Below are 20563 nucleotides of genomic sequence, written 5' to 3' on the forward strand. Positions count from 1 at the left end.
TGGAGCCTAGAAATCAATACTCAAAAGCTTGACAGGGCCATGCTCCTTGGGATGGTTTTGGAGAGAATCCTTCCCTGCCTGTTTTTTTTTTTTTTTAAGTTGAATAATTACTTAATTTGGCTGTGCTGGGTCTTAGTTGAGGCACACAGTATCTCTGATCTTAATGGGGGCACACAGGATCTTTAGTTGCAACATGTGGGATCTAGTCCCCTGACCCAGTCCCCTTGCATTGGGAGTGTGGAGTCTTAGCCACTGGACCAGCAGGAAAGTCCCTCCCCACCTCTTCTAACTTCCAGTGTTTGCTAACATTCCTTGGCATTCCTTGACTTGTAGCTGCCTCATCCTGGTTGCCTGGCTGTCTTTTCCCTATGTGTCTGCCATTATCTTTTCTGCATGTCTGTCCTTCTGTGTCCAAATTGCCCCTTTAATAAGGACACCAGTCATATTGGATCAGGGCCCACCCTAATGACCTCACTTAAACACATCATAAGCTAATACCTGTGGCTGGCAATTTGTTATGTAAGGGAATATTGAAACACTCCTGTCAATAACATCCGAGCAACAAAAGACGTATAACCATGTCTCTGGTCAGTAAGTTGTTAACTTGATTACGTCTGTAAAGACCCTGTTTTCAAATATGGTCACATTCTGAGGTACTAGGGGTTAAGACTTCAATATATGTTCTTTAAGGTACACAGTTCAAGCCTTAATGACTGTTTAGAAAGTGCCTGGGAGCTTGTAGGCTCTAAGTAAGTCATAGCTCTTATCCTCTATCCTCCCTGCCCTTACTCATCCTTCAGATCATAGTTTACATGCCATCCTCTCTGGTACTTCCTTGCTGATCCCAAGTCTGGGATCCTGTGTGCTGCTTTAACCACTGTATGTTTGTCCCCCATCACACCCCTGTGATATACAGTCTATTAGAACTCTCTATTAGGACTTCCCTGGGGGGTCCAGTGGTTAAGACCCCAAGCTTCCACTGCAGGAGGCATAAGTCTGATGTCTGTTCAGGGAAGTTCAAGTTTGTTAATTCTAGCCATGGAGTCATGAATATATTGAGGGCTTCCCTGATGGCTCAGAGGTAAAGAATCTGCATGCCAATGCAGGAGACAGGTTTGATCCCTAGTCTGGGAAGATCCCACATACCACAGAGCAACTAAGCCCATGCACCACAATTATTGAACCAGTGCTCTAGAGCCTGGCAGCCACAATGACTGAAACCTAAGCGCCCAAGAGCCCAAGCTTTGCAACAAGAGAAGCCACGGCAGTGAGAAACATCACAACTAGAGAAAGCCTGCACAGCAATGGAGACCCAGAACAGCCAAAAATAAATAAATACATTTAAAAAAAAAAAAGAATACATTGGAAAATCATTGGAGGAAGTACATCGACCATACTTCAATTAAAAAACAAACAAATAGGAAATTCCCTGGGGGTCCAGTGGCTTAAACTCTGTACATCCAATGCAGGGGGCCCAGATTTAATCAGGAAATATGCTGCAGCTGAGAGTTTGCATGCCATAGCTAAGACTCTGTGCAGCCAAATAAATAAATAAAAATTTAAAACAAACAAAAACTTGGACTGAAAAAAATTGAAAAAGAGAAAGAACTCTCTATTAGATGTCTGTCTCCCACACTATACTGAGATGTCTATCTCAGTAAGCATTGTGCCTGCGTTTCTACCACTGTGTTCCTGGCACCAAATATTTAGTGACTGTAAATATTTCTTCAGTGAATGAACACATCTGCATAATAATGGCTATGGTTCTTAAAAATTTACAGGTCACAGACCCTTTATCTATATCACTGAATCCATTCTTCTTAGTATCCTTGCCAGGCTGGTGGTAATTATTTTCATTTTATTGATTAATGCTGGCAGCAACCAAGGAGCAGGCACTGTGAATCAGACTCTCAGGGATAGTGTCAACAGGGATAGTGTCAACATAGAACTCATGTTCAGGTTGAATAAAAGAAGATAGGGGGCTTTCCTGGTGGTCCAGTGGTTGAAAGTCCTCCTGCCAGTGCAGGGGACATGCATTCGATCCCTCATCCAGTAGGATCCCACAGGTGCCGTACCCATGGAATCCAAGCACTCTGGAGCCTGTGCTCTGTAACAGAAGAGGCCACTGTAATGAGAAGCCCATTCGTGGCAACTAGAGAAAGCCCTTAAGACCCAGCACAGCCAAAACCAAATAAATACAAAGAAAGATAGTGAGACAGGAAAACAATGGAAGCAGTGAGAGACTTTATCTGGGGGGCTCCAAAATCACTGCAGATGGTGACTTCAGCCATGAAATTAAAAGACGCTTGCTCCTTGGAAGAAAAGCTATGATCAAACTAGACAACATATTAAAAAGCAGGGACATTACTTTGTCTACAAAGGTGTGTCTAGTCAAAGCTATGGTTTTTGCAGTAGTCATGTATGGATGTGAGAGTTGGACTATAAAGAAAGCTGAGCACCTAAACATTGATGCTTTTGAACTGTGGTGTTGGAAAAGGCTCTTGAGAGTCCCTTGAACTGCAAGGAGATCAAACAAGTCCATCCTAAAGGAAATCAGTCCTAGATATTCATTGGAAGGACTGATGCTGAAGCTGAAACTCCATACTTTGGCTACCTGATGCAAAGAACCGACTCGTTTGAAAAGACCCTGATGCTGGGAAAATTAAAGGCAGGAGGAGAAGGGGACGACAGAGGATGAGATGGTTGGATGGCATCACCGACTCGATGAACATGACTTTGAGCAAGCTCCAGGAGTTGGTGATGGACAGGAAAGTCTGGCGTGCTACACTCCATGGGGTCACAAAAAGTCAAACACAACTGAGCAACTGGATTGAAGCAGGATGTTTCAAGACTGTGATAAGTACTCAGTTGTGTCTGACTCTTTGCGACCCCGTGGACTGTAGCCTACCAGGCTCCTCCATCCATGGGATTCTCCAGGCAAGAATACTGGAGAGGGTTGCCATTTCCTTCTCCAGGGGATCTTCCCGATCCAGGGATTGAACCCGGGTCTCCTGCATTGCAGGCAGATGCTTTAACCTCTCAGCCACCAGGGAAGCCCTGATACGTACTGTAAAGGAAATGAATAAAGAGATAATACAGGTTTAACTGGAAGAAGCCACATTAAGGAAGCTTTTTAAGGCCTTTGCCTTTCTGAGATGCAGATTTTTTTTGTGTGGCCACACCAACCGGCTTGTGGGATCTCAGTTCCTTGACCAGAGGTTGGACTTAGGTCACAGAGTGAAAGCCTGGAATCCTAACCACTAAGCCACCAGGGAACTCCCATGAGAGGCTATTTTTTTAAAATTGGGATAAAATTCACTCAGAGATGACTTTTGAGCTGAGGCATGAAAGATGAGAATCAGACAGTTATGGGAGGAGAGTGGACAAAGAGGATTATAGTCAGAGACAAGGTCAAGTGCAAAGGATCAGAGATGGGGCAGAAATGGACATGGAGGAACGGGGGAAAGACTGGTGTAATGAATGTGGGGAGTAAGGGAGAGAGAAGGTTGAGAGGAAGGCAGGGCCTCCCAGTTCCTCATAAGGAGTTTGAATTTTAGTCTTCAGACCAATGCGAAGTTGTGAAGGGCTTTAAGAAAGTGAAAGATGGGATCTGATACATATTTTTCAGAAAAAGAATTAACTTGCTCTGTGGAAAACGGCATAGAAAAAGGAAAAAACGAAGTCAAAGGGGCTTCCCTGGCAGTCCAGTAGTGAGGGTTCTGTGCTTCCACCGCAGGGGATGTGGGTTCGATGCCTGGTCAGTGAATTAAGATCCCACGTGCCTTGAGGCACAGTCAAAAAGAAATTACACAGAACGGAAGGAAAAGGGAAGAATCAAGGTTGACTCCTGGCTTTTAGCATGAGTCACTGGGTGGCTGGGAGTGGCATTCATTGAAGAGGGGAAGCCCGAGGAGAAACAGAAATCAAGAGCTGCCTCTTAGATGTGCTGAGTTGGATAACAGAATATCCACATTTGGGTCCCATGGAGACTCAGGGGACACTCAGGGCATAAGTGGTTTCCCTGTCTGACTCTAAAATCCATGCTCTCGGGAATTCCCTGGTGGTCCAGTGTTTAGGACTTGGTGCCCTCCCTGCTAGGGGCCCAGGGTCGATCCCTGGTGGGGAAACTAAAATCCCATAAACTGTGAGTGACACAGCCCCCCAAAAAGTTCATGCTTTTTCTACCTTGCCTATGGGCAGATGCTGTGTGATTTTTTCTCAGTCCTTTCATGAGCATCACTGCTCCTTGGGATTCAGCCCATTCTCCCTACTTCATCCCTCAGGCACAAGCAAACAGGACCTGACATCCTTCAACATGGAGCTGTCCTCCAGCGGGATCAGCGCGGACCTCAGCGAGGTGAGTGACGGGCCTGAGGCAGCCGGCACAGGAAAGTGGTGAGAATGAAGCTGATCCCACTCGTCTCCCGCTCTTGGCAGGGCCATGGCGTTGTGGGGGCCGTTGGAGCCAAGGACTGGGCTGGGGGCTTTCTCGACCTGAAGGCAGACCTGAAAAGCAGTACATTTGTTGGCAATGAACCACTGACAGTAGAATCGAGGGCAGGATATTTGGGTAAGTATTTCTTTTTTTTTTTTTGCTGGGTTCTTTCAGGTTTGGGGAACCAGAGAATCACTCACATTGACTTTCAAAATCATAATGAAAGCAATGAAGCAACAGTATGAAGAAGTTCAGTTTAAACATGGTCATTATTATGTCTTCCTTTTTTCTTTAACAGCCCCTTGAGTGTGTGTCAGAGAAGGCAATGGCACCCCACTCCAGTACTCTTGCCTGGAAAATCCGATGGATAGCGGAGCCTGGTAGGCTGCAGTCCATGAGGTCTCGAATAGTCCTGCTCATCATGTCTGACTCTTTGACCCCATGGACTGTAGCCCATCAGGCTGCTCTGTCCATGGGATTTTTCAGACAAGAATACCAAAGTGGTTTGCCACTTCCTCCTCCGGGGATCTTCCTGACCTAGAGATGGGATCTGAGTCTCCTGCATGGGCAGGCCAATCCTTTACCCCTGAACTACCAGGGAAGCCCCAGATATGGTCCTAACAGTCTTTATTTTTTCCTTAATAACCTCTCACCTAGGTATTAATCACATTTTTATTTTCTGTGTCCTTTTAAGATGCTTTGACATCTTATGGCCTCGCTAGTCCTGGAGAGACTGGCTCCTCCCAGGGCTAGTTAATTTCTACAGGTAGAAAAAACTGCTTGCCTGGGAGGAGGCCTTCCACAGGCCAACCAGCCAATCCAGAGCCTGCTCCCTGATCAGTCCTTTATCTAACTTTCATGCACCCAGCTAGTAATCCGCCCTGACCTAAATCATCCCTAGCCCAGGTACTAGATAACTGAAGACCATCCCTATAGCTCAGAGCCTACCAATGTTATTCAAACCGCCCAGTCCTCTGTGTGTGTGTGTGTGTGTGTGTGTGTGTGTGTGTTGGTCACTCAGTAGTGTATGACTCTGCGACCCCATGGACTATAGCCTGCCAGGCTCTCTGTCCATGGAATTCTCCAGGCAAGAATACTGGAGTGGGTTGCCATTTCCTCCTATAGGGGATCTTCCTGACCCAGGGATCAAACCCAAGTCTCCTGCATTGCGGGCAGATTCTTTACCTTCTGAGCCACCAGGGAAGCCCAACCTCTCTGTGTTGTCATTTAGTCATACCTATGAAATTAAAAGACGCTTACTCCTTGGAAGGAAATTTATGACCAATCTAGATAGCATATTCAAAAGCAGAGACATTACTTTGCCAACAAAGGTCCGTCTAGTCAAGGCTATGGTTTTCCAGTGGTCATGTATGGATGTGAGAGTTGGACTGTGAAGAAGGCTGAGCGCCAAAGAATTGATGCTTTTGAACTGTGGTGTTGGAGAAGACTCTTGAGAGTCCCTTGGACTGCAAGAAGATCCAACCAGTCCATTCTGAAGGAGATCAGCCCTGGGATTTCTTTGGAAGGAATGATGCTAAAGCTGAAACTCCAGTACTTTGGCCACCTCATGCGAAGAGTTGACTCATTGGAAAAGACCCTGATGCTGGGAGGGATTGGGGGCAGGAGGAGAAGGGGACGACAGAGGATGAGATGGCTGGATGGCATCACTGACTTGATGGACGTGAGTCTGAGTGAACTCCGGGAGTTGGTGATAGACAGGGAGGCCTGGCGTGCTGGGATTCATGGGGTTGCAAAGAGTTGGACACGACTGAGCGACTGAACTGAGCTGAACTGATGCATTAAATCCTGAGTACATTTTACTGTGGTGGCTTCTCTTGTTGCAGAGCATGGGCTCTAGAGCACTCAGGCTCAGTAGTTGTGGTGCACAGGCTTAGCTGCCCCATGGTACGTAGGATCTTCTCTGACCAGGGATCGAACCCACATCACCTGCATTGGCAGGTGGATTCTTAACCACTGGACCACCAGGAGAGTCCCTGAGTACAGTTTAAAAAAATTTACCTCATTAATAGGAGGACCAGCCCCTCCTCTGCAAGGTTTCTTCTTTTAGAATTGTCCAGGAACTCCAGGATTGATTCAGTCTCAAGAATTCACCACATGCCAAGCACAGAGGAAATGCGTTTGGTCAACTCACAACTGTTATTGCTTCTTTCTGCCTCGTGATGTCTTGTCCTGCACAGTCCTGGGGATGCTGCTCATCCAAGGTGATGCCAGTCTCAGGAACAGAGGGATCTTGTCCTTCACTCAGGGTTATAGCCCTTCTAGTTCATGTTCAACCAGTCTCAAGGCATAAACTGACTTCAAGAGCCCTGAGATAGGACTGCTTCTGATAGATAGCTTCAGATAGAAGCAATAGACTGCTTCAGATAGATGACCTCCTCAAAGATCTAGAACCAACACCTTCCTCCCTTCCTCACCTGTGACCCTTGCCTAGGGGTGGGCTCAGTACACAAAGACTATTATTCAACTCTCAGAACACAAAGATCTTGTTAAATACTTTCCTCGGGAAAATTGGTGCTATTCATCACATATCTACCCTTCTAAGGGGGACTGCCCCAAGTGATTTTTTTCCTTTTCTTTTTTTGACAAGTATTTGGGACAAGTATTCTTTCTTTGTGAAGGCTTCCCCAGTGGCTCAGTGGTAAAGAATCTGCTTGCAATGCAGGAGCTACAGGAGATGCCGGTTTGATCCCTGGTTCAGGAAGATCTCCTGGAGGCAGGCATGGCAACCCACTCCAATATTCTTGCCTGGAGAATCCCATGGACAGAGAAACCTGGTGGGCTACAGTCCATGGGGTTGCAAAGAGTCAGACATGACTGAAGCGACTTAGCACGCACACATTCTTTTTTGTGCAAGTATTATGCACCAGGCGCTGTTCTGAGTGCATGACACCTATTAACTTCTTTGACCTCATTTTATCTTCCCAGCAACCCTGTAAGTAGGTATTTTTATCATCTCTATTTTACAAATGAAGAAACTGAGCCCAGGAGACTATTTATTTCTTTATTTTGGCTGCGCTGAGTCTTCAACAGCACGAGGGCTTTCTCGAACTGTGGTGCCTGGGCTCTAGAGCACGTAAGCTCACTAGCTGCAGCAAATGGTTGGAGTTGCACCTTAGTTCCCCGACCAGGGGTTGAACCCACATCCTCTGCACTGAAAGGCGGATTCTTAACCACTGGACCACCAGGAAATTCCCAAGCCCAGGGGACTTTAAATAACTTGTCCAGGGTCACAGAGCTAGTAGGTGGAACCCGGGGTCTGTGGTTGGTAACCACTTCACTAACCCTACAGCATCTACACTGCTGCCTTCAAAGAGCTTTTTTGTGCTTCAGTATCCAGCTGGCTCTCTGAAGCTGCGGGTTCCATGTTTATGATCCAAGATTGGTTGAAGCCACAGATTTGAAAGTCGGGGATATTGAGGGCCAATTGTAGGACTTTGAGCATCTGTGAATTTTGGTATTGGGGCAAGTCCTAGAACCAATCCACTGCGGATATCTAAGGACAACTCTACTGTAAAATAGTTGGCAAGGTGGCTCCCTAAATAAGAAGAAATAATGCCAAAGTTGAATCTGTAGTTAGGCACCCACCCCATAATACACACACACCCCCCCACACACACACACATAGAGGTCTGTGTGTGTGTTTATATATATGTAGAAGTAAATATATTCTTGATTGCCTGCTATGTTACTATCCTTCAGATCTTAGTTTATGTTTCACTAGCATGGTGCCAAGCATCTTACATCCATGATCTTATTTAATCTTCAAAACAACCCTGTAAGATTGGTACTGTCTCATTTTTTTTTTTAAATGAGAAAACTGAGGCTCAGAAAAAAGGAAGTAATTTACTCAAGATTATACAGCCAGGAAGAAGTCACACTTGCATTAAAACCTCGTCTCTCTAATTTCAGAGATCAAGTTCTTAACCCCTGTGCTTCAGGAATATACATGAAGAAACCAGGAGAGTGGTTTGGCCTCTTCACCGTTCCTCTCCTGGGCTATAGAATCTCAGACATCTCTTTGTCTCACCCACTTTGAATTGCTCTAAGCAAAGAAGGTCATGCAGGGAAGAGATAAACTGAGAGATCGGGAATGACATATACACATTACTATATATAAAATAAAAGTACATACTGTATATAGCCCAGGGAACTCTACTGGATACTCTGTAATGGCCTCTATGGGAAAAGAATCTTAAAAAGAGTGGATATATGTATATGAATCAGTTTGCTATATACGTGAAACTAATACAACATTGTAAATCAACTATACTCCAACACAAATTAATTTAATAAAATAAGCAAAGAAGGTCAAGTTGAGTTAGTGAGCCATCTTCAGAGCATTCCTATAAGCTGGCTCTTGGCTCTCACACAATCCCTGATCTAATTTCCTGCAGCACTTGCTCCAGCATTTTGTCAGTAGGAACCGAGAGCAGGAAACCTCGCCACAGAAGCTGTGAAGTATGAAGATAACCTCCATGATACTTTGAAGCAGGAAATATTTTCATGTCACCTGCATTTTTTTTTTCCCTTGAGGTATGGTTGACTTACAATAATATATTAGTTTCAGGTATACAAGATGGTGATTCAAATTTTTATAGATTATGCTCCATTTATGGTTATTATGAAATATTGGCTATATTCTCTGTGCTGTACAATCACTACTCTTTGTGTTTGTTGTTCAGTCACTCAGTTGTGTCTGACTCTTTGGGACCCTGTGGACTGCAGCATGCCAAGCTTCCCTGGCCTTCACCATCTCCCAGAGTTTGCTCAGACTCATGTCCTTTGAATCAGTGATGCCATTCAACCATCTCATTCTCTGTCACTCCAACTCTTTATGTTTACATTTCAGCATTTTTATTAGGCTACATCTCCAGGCTGATTGATTTGTATAATCTTTTCATTTCAATCTTTTCTATTAAATTTTTATGAAAAAATTTTCAAACTTTCGAGAAAAGTTAACAGTACAGTGAACACCCATATACTTTTCACCTTAATTTATCAGAAATGGCAACCCCACTCCAGTATTCTTGCCTGGAGAATCCCATGGATGGAGGAGCCTGGTGGGCTACAGTCCATGGGGTCACAAAGAGTCGGACACGACTGAGCAACTTCACTCAACATTGGCCACTTTTGATTTATCTCTCTCCAGTACTTTTGCCTAGAAAATCCCATGGACGGAGGAGCCTGGTAGGCTGCAGTCCATGGGGTCGCTAGAGTCGGACACGGTTGAGCGACTTCACTTTCACGCATTGGAGAAGGAAATGGCAACCCACTCCAGTGTTCTTGCCTAGAGAATCCCAGGAACGGGGAAGCCTGGTGGGCTGCCGTCTATGGGGTCGCACAGAGTCGGACACGACTGAAGCGACTTAGCAGCAGCAGCAGCACATATATACACATATATATGTAAACAGTAATATACACAAATGTATATTATTTTATCAGTCAGCATTCTCCAGAGAAACAAAGCCAACAGGATATATCTAGATCTGTATCTTTATGCTGCTGCTGCTACTGCTAAGTCACTTCAGTCGTGTCCGACTCTGTGCGACCCCATAGACGGCAGCCCACCAGGCTCCCCTGTCCCTGGGATTCTCCAGGCAAGAACACTGGAGTGGGTTGCCATTTCCTTCTCCAATGCATGAAAGTGAAAAGTGAAAGGGAAGTTGCTCAGCCGTGTCGGACTCTTATCGACCCCATGGACTGCAGCCCACCAGGCTCTTCTGTCCATGGGTTTTCCAGGCAAGAGTGCTGGAGTAGGGGTGCCATCACCTTCTCCACTGTATCTTTATAAAGATACATAATTCTTTTTGTCTCTTTTCTTATCTATCTATAAAGAGATTGGTTTTAAGAAACTGGAGACCTCCCTGGTGGTCCACTGGTTAAGAATCTGCCTGCCAGTGCAGCGGACACAGGTTCTAGCCCAGGTTCGGAAAGATTCCACATGCTGTGGGGCAGCTAAGCCGGTGTACCACAACTAAGAAGCCCACATTCTAGAGCCTGTGCCTGAAACAGAGAAGTTACCACAGTGAGAAACCCTTGCACCACAACAGGAGAGTAGCCCCCACTTGCTGCAACTGAGACCCAGCTCAGCCAAAAATAAATATTTTTTTCTTAAAAAAAAAAAGAAAGAAATTGGGTCATGTGGTGTGAGAGCTGCCAAGTCTGAAATCCATAGGGGCAGGCCGGCAGTCTTGAGGCCTCTCTTGCCCAGTTTTTAATCTTCGTGCAAACTTTGCCTTCTTCTTACTAATATAATCCCACTTTATTTCATTCTTTAAAAAGAAGGTAGTCTCCTTTACAAACCCTCAGGTGAACTGAATCTCGGGAAGATGTTTACCCTGTAGCATGTGGCTGCTTTGTCTGCGCATGCGTGTTATCCACGGTGTGTGAAATACAGTTTTGGACCATGGCGCCAGGATTTGTCGGAGAATGGCACCCCACTCCAGTACTCTTGCCTGGAAAATCCCATGGACGGAGGAGCCTGGTGGGCTGCAGTCCATGGGGTCACGAAGAGTCGGACACGACTGAGCGACTTCCCTTTTGCCGGGAGCCGGTGAGGCATTCCACTCGTGACAAAGGTCATGAGGAAGGAGGCTCGGCATACGCAAAGGCGGGATCGAGCCTCAGGAGTCCCCCTGGATATTCTCGAGCATCTACCCCCGCAAAACCAGAGTCTGCCTACTTTACTGCTTTGTGCTCTCACCTCTGACTTTACTGGGGGCTGTCCCCCACCACCATCTCGCTCTCTCTGTCAAAGAGTTAACTTACAGCTCCAATTAATAAAGTTCCTGGGCAATTAGGAGTGTTTAAATCCAAACCCCTCAGATGGCTCTCTAACTCGCCTGACAAGTTTACCCGGACTCCTACAGCTATGCATACGATTGTTTACAGTCTCCCAGCCTCGAGAGGCACGGGAAGCTTAAGATATTCAAATAGCTTAGAGCCTCTCAGAGAATTAGAAACTGTCAGAATAAACTAGTAAAGGATTTCATTGATGAGCCAATGCTTGTTGCCAAGTTTTCACATCCCCTGAATTGTATCCTTGAATGTGTATTAATTAATATAGTTGGTATATAGAAAAAATAAGTAGTGGCCTTGGTGTTAGTAACTTTAGACCCTTAAGGTAATAAATTCTTTCCTTGGTTGTAAACCCATTATACATCCGCCCTATAGGAATGCAATTTTATCTTCGGAAGATGGCGCCAAACCTTAAAATAATTACTCTTACAGAAAATAAGTCTTTGTTGATAAGTCCTTGTCAAGAGTCATAAAATGTTAATAGGCCTTCTGGCCAGAAGATGATGTAAATCACCTAAACCATTTGTATACGATAAATTTGCAGGAAAGAAACCCTGGTTTTTGATAAGGATCAAAAACTGCTGACTTTGCATCCCCTATTATCCTCTATGTGTAACTTAGGGTATATAAGCCCCTGTTAAAAATAAAGCTATGGGCCTTGCTCACCAACGCTTGGTCTCCCCATGTCATTCTTCCCTTTAACTTCTGGCTGAAGTCTCCATCTGGAGCGCGGATATCCTCTGCGACCATTTATTTGCCTGGGCTTCTAAGACCCACTCAAGAAGGTGTCTAAGGTGGGGCACCTTCCGCTATTCGAGAGGGCGCCTGCGGCCTCCGTGGTCAGAGCTAACCTGGTGTCACGGGTTATATTGATTTTCCGCATAAACCAAGCTACTCAGCCTCTTTTCTCCACTGAATTTTCCTACTGAGCTATCCTCATTCTATTACTCTTTATATCTCTAATTAGCATATAAATAGTCGCCTAGGCCGTCTCTCTTTCGAATACCCTGGATCAGCCGGGGCTGGACCCCGGCACCCTTTCACTTTTCACTTTCATGCATTGGAGAAGGAAATGGCAACCCACTCCAGTGTTCTTGCCTGGAGAATCCCAGGGACGGGGGAGCCTGGTGGGCTGCCGTCTATGGGGTCGCACAGAGTCGGACACGACTGAAGCAACTTAGCAGCAGCAGCAGCCAGGATTTGTACCCCTCGGAGCACATGGCTGCTCTTCTCAGGAGAAGGTCTTCTGATGATTTCCGTGCATCTTTCCCGCTAACCCAGCTTCCCAGGATCGCCTCCACCTTTTCCCCTGGGCTTTACCTTCTTTCAGCAGCCCTTGTGTTCCTGACTCCAAGCCCCTCCCTCTCTCTCTCCTCAGGTTACACGGTGACCTGGCTGCCCTCCCGAGGGACCATGTCATTGCTGGCCACTGGAGCCCCCAGATACCAGCATGTCGGGCGGGTGCTGCTGTTCCAACAGCCAAAGAGAGGAGGACCCTGGAGCCAGATCCAGGAAATAGATGGGATCCAGGTGAGCATGGCTGCAGTGGCCTCAGTCGATAAGGGGCTGGCGTGATACTAATTATGCTCTCTGTTGTCTTCTGAACACTCATTCACCTGTTGTGTGCTGGCCCTGTGCCAATCACTGTCACATTTGTTCCCCACAAAGCCTCTGGGGTGTTTTGTCATCCCCTCTTGCCAATTTAGGCGCTTCCCTGGTGGCTGATCATCTAGTCCCATCACTTCATGGCAAATAGATGGGGAAACAATGGAAACAGCAAGAGACTTTTTGGGGGGTATGGGAGCTCCAAAATCACTGCAGATGGTGACTTCAGCCATGAAATTAAAAGACACTTGCTCCTTGGAAGAAAAGCTATGACCAAACTAGACAGCATATTAAAAAGCAGAGACATTACTTTGCCAACAAAGGTCCATCTAGTCTAAGCTATGGTTTTTCCAGTAGTCATGTATGGATGTGAGAGTTGGACTATAAAGAAAGCTGAGCACCGAAACATTGATGCTTTTGAACTGTGGTGTTGGAGAACTCTTGAGAGTCCCTTGGACCACAAGGAGATCCAACCAGTCCATCCTAAAGGAAATCAATCCTCAACATTCATTGGAAGAACTGATGCTGAAGGTGAAACTCCAATACTTTGGCCACCTGATTCGAAGAACTGATTCATTGGAAAAGACCCTGATGCTGGGAAAGATTGAAGGCAGGAGGAGAAAGGGACGACAGAGGATGAGATGGTTGGATGGCATCACCGACTCAATGGACATGAGTTTGAGTGAGCTCCTGGAGTTGGTGACGGACAGGGAAGCCTGGCATGCTGCAGTCCATGGGGTGGCAGAGTTGGACATGATTGAGCAACTGAACTGAACTGGTGGCCCAGATGGTGAAGAATCTGCCTGCAATGCAGGAGACTCAGGTTCGATCCCTGAGTCGGGAAGATCCCTTGGAGAAGGTAATGGCTAACCACTCCAGTATCCTTGCCTAGGAAATCCCAGGACAGCAGAGCCTGGCAGACTACAGTTCATGGGGTAGCAAAGAGTTGGACACGACTGAGCGAATAACAATTTCACTTTCTTGCCAATTTAAGAACCCAATTTGGACTCTTGGGTGGTACAGTGGATTAGAATCCGTCTGTCAATGCAGGGGGACATGGGTTTGATCCCTGGTCTGGAAAGATCCCACATGCAGTAGAGCAACTAAGCCCATGGGCCACAACTAAACAAACAAACAAAAAGAACCCTGCTTGTCTAAATTCATATGGGCTCTAAGTTGGATTGTTACTTGGCCTCCTTCATCAATTGAAACTGATCAGAGGCCAGACAAGAAACTCAGGCGTGGCTTTTTGGGGTCCTTGATGCAGCAGGGCAGATCAAGAACAACAGGTTCCCTTGCAGGCTTGCTCCCCGAGAGAGGGCAGACTTGCTCCTTCTATGAGGTGAGGGTAGGGATGCATCCAGGGGTCGGGCTAGAGGGCTGACTTAGGTGGTTTGCCCACTCCTTAGGTGGTGTTGGGTGCAGGGGGCATGCGCATTACCCTGCTTTTGCTCCCAACCCCCTGTTTTTGCTCCAGGCTCTTCAAAAGCTGCAGTTAGGTTTTTTGGTCTCTTTGTATCATTGGTCCAGAATTTGACCTAACTGCAGGCACATACAAAGTTATATTTAGTCTCACACAGTTTCTTTGTATAAAATACAAAGAGATGTGTGCAGGTGCAAGCATTGCAACACTGAAGCCCGAGGTGTCGCAGGTCCCAGCTTGTCTCAGGATCCAGGACTTGCACCTTTATTTGAGGGCTTGGAGTAGGATGGATATGGTGCAGCTGATGAGAAAGGCTCTGGATTTCTTCCTCAAACGTTTTCCTCTCCTTGCAGATTGGCTCTTATTTTGGTGGCGAGTTGTGTGGCGTTGACGTGGACAGAGATGGGGAGACGGAGCTGTTGCTGATTGCAGCCCCCCTGTACTATGGGGAGCAGAGAGGAGGCCGGGTGTTTATCTACCAGAAAATACAGGTGGGGACCAGAACGCTAAGCACAGAATGTGCGAAAAAGAGACTCCCAGGCTTTCTCAGGTCTCAGTTATTCTGAAAGTGTCCTGTCTGACCCTGTGTTAATCAGACCTTTAGAACAATGACAAACAATAGCTAGTATGCAGGGATGGCTGAAATGTGTGCCAGGCCCAGTGCCAAACTTTTTATATGTAGGATACCTCGTTTGAGTCTCATAATCACTTTCTGGGACACTCTGAGCTTTATGAATGGAAATGTCGCAGCTCAGCAAAGTTGAGCAACTTTCCAAAGGCACAAAGTCACACCAACAGCAAAGGGTGGGGAGTTTGCTGGTGGCCCAGCAGTCAGACCTCTGCCAAATAAAAAAGGGGGAGCAGGGAACTTGAACCCAGGTTGATGTGACGGCACTGTTCCGGTTCTGGAAAGGACCACACCCAGTATTTCTGTAGTGTTCTTCCTGTCCAGTGGAGAAGGAAATGGCACCCCACTCCAGTATTCATGCCCGGAGAATCCCATGGGCAGAGGAGCCTGGTGGGCTACGTTCCACGGGTTTGCAAAGAGTCGGACAGGACTGAAGCAAGCACACACACTCCAGATCCAGTGCCTTACCCTGTGAAAGCTTGCTGAGTGACTGAGGCGGAACCTGTCGCCTTGCTCCTTCCCAGCTGGAGTTCCAAATGGTCTCAGAGCTGCAGGGGGAGACCGGCTACCCCCTTGGGCGATTTGGAGCTGCCATCGCTGCCCTGACAGACATCAACGGGGATGAGCTGACAGACGTGGCTGTGGGAGCCCCTCTGGAGGAGCAGGGGGCCGTGTACATCTTCAATGGGCAACAAGGGGGGCTGAGCCCCCGGCCCAGTCAGGTGATGATCCAGATCTGCCAATCAAAACCCATTCCCGGGCCCCTGGAAGCTTTCAAACCCCTATCGTGATCCCCAGTCCAGCTCTTCCCACCCTTCTGCCCGTCCTCTCCGCTAGCTTGCATGAATTTCTTTCTTGGCTTCAGCGGATAGAAGGGACCCAGATGTTCTCAGGAATTCAATGGTTTGGACGCTCCATCCACGGGGTGAAGGACCTCGGCGGGGATGGCCTGGCAGATGTGGCTGTGGGGGCTGAGGGCCAGGTGATCGTGCTCAGGTAAGATGGGCCTCCTGAGTCCTACCTGGGGATAGTTGCAGCTCTCATCTTTTGAGCAGTTGTGGTGTAGTAGGCGTCATGCTAAATGCTATCACCATCAGCGCATTTGGTCTTCAGCCCAACCCTGTGAACCTGGCTCTCCTTCTATACTGGCTTCGTGTCTTACTCCAGATTACACAGCTGCTGTTCAGTGACAGATTGGGGTTTGAACTGAAGTCTGTCTGATACCAGCTTCCCTGGTGGCTCAGTGGTAAAGAATGCACTTGCCAATACAGGAGACGCGGGTTTGATCCCTGGGTTGGGAAGATCCCCTGGAGAAGGAAATGGCAACCCACTCCAGTATTCTTGCCTGGAAAATCCCATGGAAAGAGGAGCCTGGTGGGCTGCAGTCCATGGAGTCTCAAAGAATTGGACACAACTTAGCGGCTAAACAACAACAACTGTCTGACACTGAAACCTCCTACTGAAGCATGTGATAGCTTTCAGTTCAGTTCAGTTCAGTTCAGTCGCTGAGTCATGTCTGACTATTTGCGACCCCATGAATCCCAGCACACCAGGCCTCCCTGTCCATCACCAACTCCCGGAGTTTACTCAGACTCACATCCATCGAGTTGGTGATGCCATCCAGCCATCTCATCCTCTGTCGTCCCCTTCTCCTCCTGCCCCCAATCCCTCCCAGCATAGAGTCTTTTCCAATGAATCAACCCTTCGCATGAGGTGACCAAAGTACTGGAGTTTCAGCTTTAGCATCATTCCCTCCAAAGAAATCCCAGGGCTGATCTCCTTCAGAATGGACTGGTTGGATCTCCTTGCAGTCCAAGGGACTCTCAAGAGTCTTCTCCAACACCACAGTTCAAGCATCAATTCTTTGGTGCTCAGCTTTCTTCACAGTCCAACTCTCACATCCATACATGACCACAGGAAAAACCATAGCCTTGACTAGACAGACCTTTGTTGGCAAAGTAATGTCTCTGCTTTTGAATATGCTATCTAGGTTGGTCATAACTTTCCTTCCAAGGAGTAAACGTCTTTTAATTTCATGGCTGCAATCACCATCTGCAGTGATTTTGGAGCCCCAAAAAATAAAGTCTGACACTGTTTCCACTGTTTCCGCATCTATTTCCCATGAAGTGATGGGACCGGATGCCATGATCCTAGTTTTCTGAATGTTGAGCTTTAAGCCAACTTTTTCACTCTCCACTTTCACTTTCATCAAGAGGCTTTTTAGTTCCTCTTCACTTTCTGCCATAAGGGTGGTGTCATCTGCATATCTGAAGTTATTGATATTTCTTCCAGCAATCTTGATTCCAGCTTGTGTTTCTTCCAGCCCAGCGTTTCTCATGATGTACTCTGCATATAAGTTAAATAAGCAGGGTGACAATATACAGCCTTGATGTACTCCTTTTCCTATTTGGAACCAGTCTGTTGTTCCATGTCCAGTTCTAACTGTTGCTTCTTGACCTGTATACAGATTTCTCAAGAGGCAGGTCAAATGGTCTGGTATTCCCATCTCTTTCAGAATTTTCCACAGTTTATTGTGATCCACACAGTCAAAGGCTTTGGCATAGTCAATAAAGCAGAAATAGATGTTTTTCTGGAACTCTCTTGCTTTTTCCATGATCCAGCAGATGTTGGCAATTTGATCTCTGGTTCCTCTGCCTTTTCTAAAACCAGCTTGAACATCAGGAAGTTCACGGTTCACATATTGCTGAAGCCTGGCTTGGAGAATTTTGAGCATTACTTTACTAGTGTGTGAGATGAGTGCAATTGTGTGGTAGTTTGAGCGTTCTTTGGCATCGCCTTTCTTTGGGATTGGAATGAAAACTGACATTTTCCAGTCCTGTGGCCACTGCTGAGTTTTCCAAATTTGCTGGCATCCTGAGTGCAGCACTTTCACAGCATCATCTTTTAGGATTTGAAATAGCTCAACTGGAATTCCATCACCTCCACTAGCTTTGTTCATAGTGATGCTTTCTAAGGCCCACTTGACTTCACATTCCAGGATGTCTGGCTCTAGGTGAGTGATCACACCATCGTGATTGTCTGGGTCCTGAAGATCTTTTTTGTACAGTTCTTCTGTGTATTCTTGCCACCTCTTCTTAATATCTTCTGCTTCTGTTAGGTCCATACCATTTCTGTCCTTTATCGAGCCCAGCTTTGCATGAAATGTTCCCTTGGTATCTCTAATTTTCTTGAAAATTAGATAGCTTTAGAACCTGGTAATTTGGGTTCAAGTCAAAGACAGTTACTGACTTCTTGGGTCATCTTACCCCAGTCACTTAGCTTCTCAGGACGTCAAGGTTTTAGTCATCTTTGAAATGGTAATGGCATTTCCTGCCTGACGCATGTTTCAGAGTCACTGGAAGCCTCATGTAATGTCACCTAGTGAATGACGTCATGCTAAATACTTGATGCACCTGCTGTCTTCAGTACTGAAGCAGGCATGGACTGCAGGGTGTATGGGGTGGGGGGGAACGTATAATAAAAAATTAAAGTAAATAGGTAACTACAATTGTGGTAAGTGCCACTAGGGCCATGAACAGGGTTCTGTGAGACAGAATAGCAGGGGAGAACTACGGTAGGTTGGATGGCCAAGAAAGGCCTGTTTGAGGAGCTGGGACTTGAAAGATAAGAAAGAGCCAGGCTTGCAGAAATCTGGGATAGGAGCTTTCTATGTCGAAAGCCCAGGAGGTGCCAAGGCTATAAGGCAGGCAAAAGTATAACATGTCAAGACTTTTCTGGTGGTCCAGTGGTTAAGAATCCAAGCTTCCACTTCAAGGGATACAGGTTTGATTCCTGGTTGGGGAACTAAGATCCCACATGCCTTGAGGCCACAATGTAAAAATAAATAAATAAGTTGGTCCAAGATATTTTAAAAATTACTAAAAAAAAAAAACTATGATGTGTATAAGGAACTGAAAGAGGGTCAGTGTGGTAGGTGGTAAAACTGGAGAGGCAGGTGGTATGACACAGACAGTGAAAAGTTTGGTTTTTACTCTGAATATCATGGGGCATCCTTGCAAGATTATTGGCACTGAAGTAGTACAATATCTTAGTTCCCCCACCAGGGATCAAACCTGGGCCCTTGGCAGTGAAAGCTTGGCGCCCTAACCACTGAGGCCAGGGATTTCCGTGACTTCTTTCTTTAGAAACTCACTCTTCTGTATGGAAAATATGTCGGAAGGCTGGTAGGATGAATTATCATTATGAGGAGCCCTAATGAATGATTATTATTATTGTTGTTGCAAAGAGACAGTGACAATGAAGTCTGTAGTAGGGAAGGGAAATCCTCTGGATTCTGCTGGAGCCCCAGGTCTGATTGTGGGTGGCAGCTGAAGCCAAGGGAGAGTGTTGATTGTTTCCTGCCCTGCAGCTCCCGGCCTGTGGTGGACATCATCACAAGCGTGTCCTTCTCCCCGGCCGAGATCCCAGTGCATGAAGTCGAGTGCTCCTATTCCACCAGCAACCAGAAGAAGGAAGGCGTTAACCTCACAGTCTGTTTCCAGGTCAAGTCTCTCATCTCCACCTTCCAAGGTCAGTGCTGTCCTCCAGGTGGCCCCCAATCCCAGCCCCTGGCCCCAGGATCCGCCACCACTCACCTCTTGCCTTTCCACCCTGCCCAGGGCACCTGGTTGCCAACCTCACTTACACTCTGCAGCTGGATGGCCATCGGACCCGAAGCCGGGGCTTGTTCCCAGGAGGGAAACACAAACTCATCGGGAACACAGCTGTCACCCCTGTCAAGTCCTGCTTTGTGTTCTGGTTCCACTTCCCGGTAAGGAGCCGGCAAGGCTGCTTGGGGCAGGGGAGGGGTGGATGAGCTGACCGCAGCGGGAGGCAGCCCCGGTGCCAGGCTCAGCTCCATCATTGTCCAGCGAGGGTCACAGGTCACCTTGATCTCTCAGTCCTACCATTTCCTCTTTGTACCATAGTAGTAACTATACCTTCAGCATGCTATCTTAGAGTCCTTAATCCACGTCCACAGGCATTTTTAACATGACTGCAACTGTAAAATGCTTACCGTTTTTCCCATACTCTTTTCACATATTGTATATCAATGCTGCAGCCTAGCTTTCAGATTTATTGATTTTGGGGGGAAGCCACACGGAGCAGCATATGGGATCTTAGTTCCCCAATCAATCAGGGATCAAACTCTTACCCCCAGCATTGGAAGCTCAGAGTCTTAACCACTGGACTGCCAGAGAAATCCCCAGATTATTTTTAATGGCTACAGAATATGTAGGCCTATGGAATATTCAGGCATGGTGGTGTGTCACTATTTTCCAGGTATACATGGTCATTTATTATTAGCATCCATCCCCAAAAGAATTTTTTTAAGTTATTAGTTTAAATAACTGCTAAAATATCCAAATTCAGTTTGCTGACTACCATCCTGTGTGAAATAGGATTGATACTAAATTTTATCCTGGTCTCTTAAGTATTTCATAAGAGACTGAGTATAAGATTGGTGTGTAAGTTTGTTTTTAGTTTTTTACTAAGGGAAATTTTGGACATACAAAAGTTGAAAAAATAGTTCAATGAAATCCCAAATATCCGTCTCCTGGTTTCAACAATTATCAGCTCACAATCTTACTTCATTCAGAGCTTGTCTGTCTCATACTGCAAATCCCCACCATAGAATTTAGACATTTTAAAC

At 46.4% G+C, this 20563-nt stretch overlaps 1 protein-coding gene across 1 annotated transcript in view; it reads left to right on the forward strand.

Moving 5' to 3' along the window:
* The window catches only part of ITGAL (integrin subunit alpha L), a 48121-nt gene that overhangs the window by 12880 nt on the left and 14678 nt on the right, over positions 1-20563 (forward strand). The window contains exons 10-17 of the mRNA NM_198221.2: positions 4284-4357; positions 4438-4570; positions 12633-12784; positions 14636-14773; positions 15435-15632; positions 15776-15906; positions 19280-19440; positions 19530-19681. Coding sequence (NP_937864.2) covers positions 4284-4357; positions 4438-4570; positions 12633-12784; positions 14636-14773; positions 15435-15632; positions 15776-15906; positions 19280-19440; positions 19530-19681 — 1139 coding nt within the window. The remainder of the gene's footprint in view (positions 1-4283; positions 4358-4437; positions 4571-12632; positions 12785-14635; positions 14774-15434; positions 15633-15775; positions 15907-19279; positions 19441-19529; positions 19682-20563) is intronic.

The sequence above is a fragment of the Bos taurus genome, chromosome 25 (assembly GCF_002263795.3).
Source record: "Bos taurus isolate L1 Dominette 01449 registration number 42190680 breed Hereford chromosome 25, ARS-UCD2.0, whole genome shotgun sequence".
Classification (NCBI taxonomy): Eukaryota; Metazoa; Chordata; class Mammalia; order Artiodactyla; family Bovidae; genus Bos; species Bos taurus.